The sequence below is a fragment of the Oncorhynchus tshawytscha genome, unplaced genomic scaffold (assembly GCF_018296145.1).
Source record: "Oncorhynchus tshawytscha isolate Ot180627B unplaced genomic scaffold, Otsh_v2.0 Un_contig_1019_pilon_pilon, whole genome shotgun sequence".
In the NCBI taxonomy this organism is placed as follows: domain Eukaryota; kingdom Metazoa; phylum Chordata; class Actinopteri; order Salmoniformes; family Salmonidae; genus Oncorhynchus; species Oncorhynchus tshawytscha.
Window position 1 is genome coordinate 136,972 of NW_024609758.1, and position 6,893 is coordinate 143,864.

General features: G+C 45.1%; 1 protein-coding gene across 1 annotated transcript; it reads left to right on the top strand.

Moving 5' to 3' along the window:
• Positions 1–837: 837 nt before the first annotated feature.
• On the top strand, positions 838–4,121 carry LOC121845760 (zinc finger and BTB domain-containing protein 49-like). Its single transcript, XM_042317649.1, has 2 exons — positions 838–1,967; positions 3,843–4,121. The coding sequence occupies exons 1-2, from the start codon at positions 1,017–1,019 to the stop codon at positions 4,119–4,121; spliced, it is 1,230 nt and encodes a 409-aa protein (XP_042173583.1). The 5' UTR covers positions 838–1,016.
• The last annotated feature ends 2,772 nt before the right edge of the window (positions 4,122–6,893 follow it).

Here is a 6,893-nt window from a genome sequence, read left to right on the forward strand (position 1 = left end):
CTGTCATATATCAACTTTCCTCGTGCCTATTTCTCTTTTTAAAAGAGTAAACGCATGATATTGTGCCCATGAATTGATAAATGGCCAAATACAACAGCTTGAAATAGATGTCAGCATACAGTTCACGGTTCTTATTGATATTATTTAGATTTTCTCCAATCTTAATGCAAGTCAATATTATATTAGTCTATCCATAGACAAGTTCAATATCTGCACGCCTAGAACAGCCTCCAGGCTTCTATCATAACGGTCAAGTTTGAATGAGGAAAAATATAAATAAATTACAGTGGGCAGTTTGGTAAATAACTGATCTCGTCCGACTTGACCTTTTCACCATGTCTGCCTATTTTTACACAGGTGACCTCACAAAGAGATTCCATTGTTCTGGTGACAGGAAGAAGATCTGGTGTTCTGAGATAATACTCACCCTGGAATAACTGGCAAAACAGCACCTCCTGAAGCTTCCTGTGTGGTGCAGCGGTCTAAGACACTGCATCTCAGTGCTAGAGGTCGTCACTACAGACCCTGGTTTGAGTCCAGGCTGTATCACAGCGGTCTAAGACACTGCATCTCAGTGCTAGAGGTCGTCACTACAGACCCTGGTTTGATTCCAGGCTGTATCACAGCGGTCTAAGACACTGCATCTCAGTGCTAGAGGTCGTCACTACAGACCCTGGTTTTTGATTCACAGCGGTCTAAGACACTGCATCTCAGTGCTAGAGGTCGTCACTACAGACACCCTGGTTTGATTCCAGGCTGTATCACAACCGGCCGTGATTGGGAGTCCCATAGGGTGGCGCACAATTGGCCCAGTGTCGTCCGGGTTTGACCCGGTGTAGTCCGTCATTATAAATAAGAATTTGTTCTTAACTGACTTGCCTAGTTAAATAAAAACTACAACTCCCAGTGTAAAGGGAGACATAGGAGACACCTCACACTAGTGACAGCTACGGTCAATAACCAGTTGTTGTAGATTTTTTTTAAACCAAGAAACATTCTAACTCTGCTGAGACAAAATGAGTTCAGAGAAGGAAGCGTTGATGGATGAAATCGAAAAGAGTTTATGGAATTTAACTGAGGACAATCTATGTTACCTGTGTGAACGTCATGGCAAAGATGCATCTGAAATTAAAGGGATGAATCATCGCTTATTAAGGCGTAAAGTCATGGAGGAAATGTGGGACAATACGGATTCAATGAAATCAGAGGAGCAGGGAATGTCTTGGTTAGTCCAACTGAAAGAGGACATCAGAAGGATACAGGAGGAGGGTAGCAGTGCACTCATGAGTCCCGGCCAATCAGATGACGTAGACTGGAATGAAGAGGGAGGAACTAGGTTGCCTAGCAACAGACTGGAGGCGAAATCTGATTTAGAGAGGCACACACCAGAGCAGAGGGAGAGTGATGTGACTACTTCCCAGTCTGAAAGTGTTTTTCTCAAACCACACTTGTGCACTAAATGCGGTAAGGGTTTCCATCAGGCCGGCTGTCTTAAGAGACACCTGAGAACTCATACGGGGGAGAAACCATTTGTTTGCCCTCGTTGTGGGAGGGCTTGGAGTGATTCTGGAAACTTAAAAAGACACATGAGAAAAACTCACCCAGGAGAGGAGATGGTTGTTAAGAGGGTCGATACTCAGAGGAGTGACCCTACAGAGAGTAGGGAGGAAATGAATGTGGATTCAATTAAATCTGAGGAGCAGGGAACGTCTCGGTCACTCCAGCTGAAAGAGGAGGATGCTTGCGGTGCGCCCGTGAGTCCCAGCCAGGCTCAAGCTGATGGTGTAGACCGCAACGTTGAGGACAGGGATTGGTTGCCTAGCATCGGACTGAAGGCGGAGCCCATGAGTTCCAGACAATCCGATGATGACGCTGCAGAACGCAAAGAAGAATGGAACGAAGCGGGAGGCGCTACGTTGCCTAGCGATGGACTGGAGGCGGAGTCAGCTCGAGAGCGCCACAGTTGCGTGAGTATTTCCCAGTCATTATATATTTTGTTTCCCAACAGTCTTTCCTTGATTCCCTTCTTTTTATAAATGCATTGGGAGGAGAATAACGGAGGCTCCAGCTCTTGGACTTTGTCTTCCAAAGCATTTTGAGAAGGAGGCAGAGTCATCGAGGATGAGAGTAATCGAGGATGAGAGTCATCGAGGATGAGAGTAATCTAGGATAGATGAGATGAGTAATCGAGGATGAGAGTAATCGAGGATGAGAGTCATCGAGGATGAGAGTCATCATGATGAGAGTCATCGAGGATGAGAATCATCGAGGATGAGAGTCATCGAGGATGAGAGTAATCTAGGAGGCAGAGTAATGAGGATGAGTAATCTAGGATGAGAGTAATTGAGGATGAGAGTAATCGAGATGAGAGTAATCTAGGATGAGAGTAATCTAGGATGAGAGTAATCGAGGATGAGGATTGAGGATGAGAGTAATCGAGGATGAGAGTAATAATCGAGGATGAGAGTAATCTAGGATGAGAGTAATCTAGGATGAGAGATCTAGGATGAGAGTCATCGAGGATGAGAGTCATCGGTGAAGAGTCAGGATGAGAGATAATCATCGAGGATGAGAGTCATCGAGGATGAGAGTAATCTAGGAGGCAGAGTAATTGAGGATGAGAGTAATCTGAGGATGAGAGTAATCGAGAATGAGAGTAATCTAGGATGAGACTAATCTAGGATGAGAGTAATCGAGGATGAGAGTCATCGAGGATGAGAGTCATCGAGGATGAGAGTCATCAAGGAGGCAGAATAATTGAGGATGAGAGTAATCTAGGATGAGAGTAATCTAGGATGAGAGTCATCGAGGATGAGAGTCATCGAGAATGAGAGTAATGAGGACGAGAGTAATCGAGGATGAGAGTAATCTAGGAGGCAGAGTAATTGAGGATGAGAGTCGAGGATGAGAGTAATCGAGGATGAGAGTAATCGAGGATGAGAGTAATCGAGGATGAGAGTCATCGAGGATGAGTCATCGAGGATGAGACTAATCGAGGATGAGACTAATCGAGGATGAGACTAATCTAGGATGAGACTAATCTAGGATGAGACTAATCTAGGATGAGACTAATCGAGGATGAGAGTAATCTAGGATGAGAGTAATCGAGGATGAGAGTAATCGAGGAAAGACTCTTGAGACTTCAAAATTCCTTGACAGGAAGGAGAGAGTTTCCCACACTAAGGGTTTTTCTGGATCAAAAATGGATTTAGGGGGTGGGCGTGGCATGGGGGCGTGGCATGGGGGCGTGGGGGCATGGCATGGGGGCGTGGCATGGGGGTATGGCATGGGGACGTGGCAATGGGCGGGTTCGGCCCATTGGCTCAGTTGAATTTTGGACAGCATTTTAGAGGCCCCCTCTTGGCGGTCTACAGAATTCTTAACATTTTTAAGCCAATTTTCTGCAACTCTTCAAATTTCTCCATGGAGCTGAGAGAGATTTTTAACACATTTTTAAAGCAACATTTTTTTTTTTTGCGTTTCTACGTATTCTGCCATGGACCTGAGAGAAGATTTTGCCGTTTGAAGCTAATTTCCTTGAACTCTATGCATTTTTCCATGGTTAATGCTGTTTTATTTTGCTCAAACAAAAAAAAATGAAATCAATTCTGCTAAATTAATTGTTTTGGGCATTGTTTATTCTCCCTGACTGTCTAGTTTTTATTTTGATGATCGTTAGTTCTCAGATTACATTATTGATACATGTATCATTCTGTTATCTTTTCTACATACTTTCTATCTAGTTTTAATCCTTTACCCTGAAAGTGTTTTTTCAGGACTTGAATGGCAGAAAATCCCAGCACCCTGATTTTTAATTTCATGTCTATTTTTCTAATTTCCAGGACAAGCCTCTCTTGCCCTCCTCCACCCTCGCAGAGTCCCCGAGTTGTGCCTCTCCCGGTGGCACTTTATTGTGCGGTCTGAAGAGGGTGTCTGTGTGGCTTGTCGACTGCAGGAAGACACCGGGGCAGAGTGGCCTTCAAATGCACAAGGCAACACAGACAGGAGAGAAACCCACAGCTGGTCTAATGCTGAACAACACAAAACCCTCTCAGGAGACAGGCCTGGCTCCCATATCTGTGATCACTGTGGGAAGAATTTTACCACAGCAACCAATCTGAAAAGACACTTCCTGTATTTGTCTGGAGAGAAACCATACATCTGCTCTGAATGCGGAAAGAGATTCACGCAGGCCGGCAGTCTTAAGATACACCAGAGAACTCATACTGGGGAGAAACCGTACATCTGCCCTCGTTGTGGGAAGGCTTGGAGTGATTATGGAAACTTAAAGAGACACATGAGAAGGCATACTGTTAAACAATACACGGTGAAACCTCACCACTGCTCGGATTGTGGGAAACAGTTCATTGTAAAATCAAGCCTTAAACATCACCGGCTAGTGTTTCACACAGACCACCCTCATCGCTGTGGTCAATGTAAGAAGAGCTTCATAACTGCAGAAAGACTGGAATCACACATTAAGACACAACACCCGCCAAGGGATCCTCTGAAGAACCCACACGTGTGCTTTGAATGTGGAAAGGGCTTCCATCAGGCCGGCTGTCTTAAGAGACACCTGAGGACTCATACGGGGGAGAAACCATTTGTTTGCCCTCGTTGTGGGAGGGCTTGGAGTGATTCTGGAAACTTAAAAAAGACACATGAGAAAAACTCACCCAGGAGAGGAGATGGTTGTTAAGAGGGTTGACACTCAGAGGAGTGACCCTACAGAGAGTAGGGAGGAAATGAATGTGGATTCAATTAAATCTGAGGAGCAGGGAACGTCTCGGTCACTCCAGCTGAAAGAGGAGGATGCTTGCGGTGTGCCCGTGAGTCCCAGCCAGGCTCATGCTGATGATGTAGACTGCAATGTTGAGGACAGGGATTGGTTGCCTAGCATCTGACTGAAGGTGGAGCCCATGAGTTCCGGCCAATCCGATGATGACACTGCAGACCGCAAAGAAGAATGGAATGAAGCGGAAGGCGCCCTTCGTTGTGGGAAGGCTTGGAGTTATTAAAGAGACCCATGAAAAAGAGCTCAACCCACCACCCAATCAGCATGTCCCTTATCCCTACCCACCACCCAATCAGCATGTCCCTTATCCCTACCCACCACCCAATCAGCATGTCCCTTATCCCTACCCACCACCCAATCAGCATGTCCCTTATCCCTACCCACCACCCAATCAGCATGTCCCTTATCCCTACCCACCACCCAATCAGCATGTCCCTTATCCCTACCCACATCAGACACCATGGTAACCTGGTTTACACCTGTCCAATCCCTTATAGATGTGTTGACTACTGTGCGATGTGTTTTAAATTTGATGGGGGTTATTTGATGTTGTAGTTGTCTCCATTTTTGATGGAGACAGGTTAGTTGTAAAGTTTTTAGAGGTTAGGGGAGACAGATGAGGAGGGAAGACAGTGAAGAGTAGATGCAGGAATTGAACCCTGGTCACCATTGGGGAGGCTGAGGCATACATAGAGCATCCAGCTGTGCTACCACAAGACTACAGGCTATATGTACTAGAGCTGGGACATTAAACCAGTTGTAATTGTTTTTAATGGAGACAGGTTAGAAGTAGAGACGGAGACAGATGAGGAGGGAAGACAGCGAAAAGTAGATGCAGGGATTGAACCCTGGTCTCCAGTGGGGAGGCTGAGGCATACATAGAGCATCCAGCTGTGCTACCACAAGACTACAGGCTATGTACAGAAGGAAGCATTTCTAAAAGTATTGGAACACTGCCTAGACTCAGCCTGTCCCAAATAACACCTTATGCTCTACATAGTGCACTACTTTTGACCCCTGCCCATCGGGGTGCCATTTTGAATTCAGGATGTCCCAAATCCCAACTTACCACATGCCCTTGCTTGGCCTCACTAGTGCTGTGGCAGTCAGCAGGTGATTGGCAAGCAAATAACTGCCAAGTAAATAACTGCCAAGCAAATAACTGCCAAGCAAATAACTGCCAAGTAAATAACTGCCAAGCAAATAACTGCCAAGCAAATAACTGCCAAGCAAATGACTGCCGGTCTCATGGCAATTGAATGTTTAATTGTCATAAACATGTTTAGCCTACAAGCCACTGATGCAGACCTTTGGGCTCCCAGTGGCGCAGCGGTCTAAGGCACAGCATCTCAGTGCTATAGGCGTCACTACAGACCCTGGTTCGATTCCAGGCTGTATCACAACTGGCCTTGATTGGAAGTCCCATAGGGCGGCACACAATTGGCCCAGCGTAGTCCCGGGTTTGGCGGGATAGGCCTCATTGTAAATAAGAATTTGTTCTTAACTGACTTGCCTAGTTAAATAAAAATAATATATATATATATTTTAAAGTATAAACATTTATATCACAATTGAACATAGCTTAATAAAAGGATATTTTCCCCAAACGATTTCAATGGAAGTGCACACATGCGGCTATTCTGTGTTGAGAGGTTAACAAAGAAACCGGTTCTCTCATATGCTTCATTCAGAGTTATTTATTAGACTTTAATTGTGATACGAACGTTGAGATATGTTCTTATTCTTAATATATTAATAAGGCTGCATGATGGGACTCTGATGATTTGAAAAAAAGTCTCAAGCTGAACACACTTCATCAGTCTCTCATTCACAATTTCACTTGACAATATTCTCAGCAGGCCTCGAGTTTCCCGGTGGCTGTAATGCCCCATAAAAAAAAATCTGTGCCTTTTACGGCCAATGTGGGTGTTATAATAATTATAATTCCTCTCACTCACATGGTTCCTTCAGATGTAGCCAATGCCGTCACGTGATTGGTCCATCTCACAGTCATTTCAGCTAAGAAGTAATGAAGACAGACACATCGGGGGGCGTAACTGCGCGCCTCCAATTCCGAGGCGCATATTGAAAATGTTAG

Coding starts and splice junctions, on each gene's coding strand:
- LOC121845760 (XM_042317649.1), top strand. CDS start 1,017: ATGAGTTCAGAGAAGGAAGCGTTGATGGATGAAATCGAAAAGAGTTTA. Junction 1,968..3,842: donor CTCGAGAGCGCCACAGTTGC/GTGAGTATTTCC, acceptor TCTAATTTCCAG/GACAAGCCTCTCTTGCCCTC.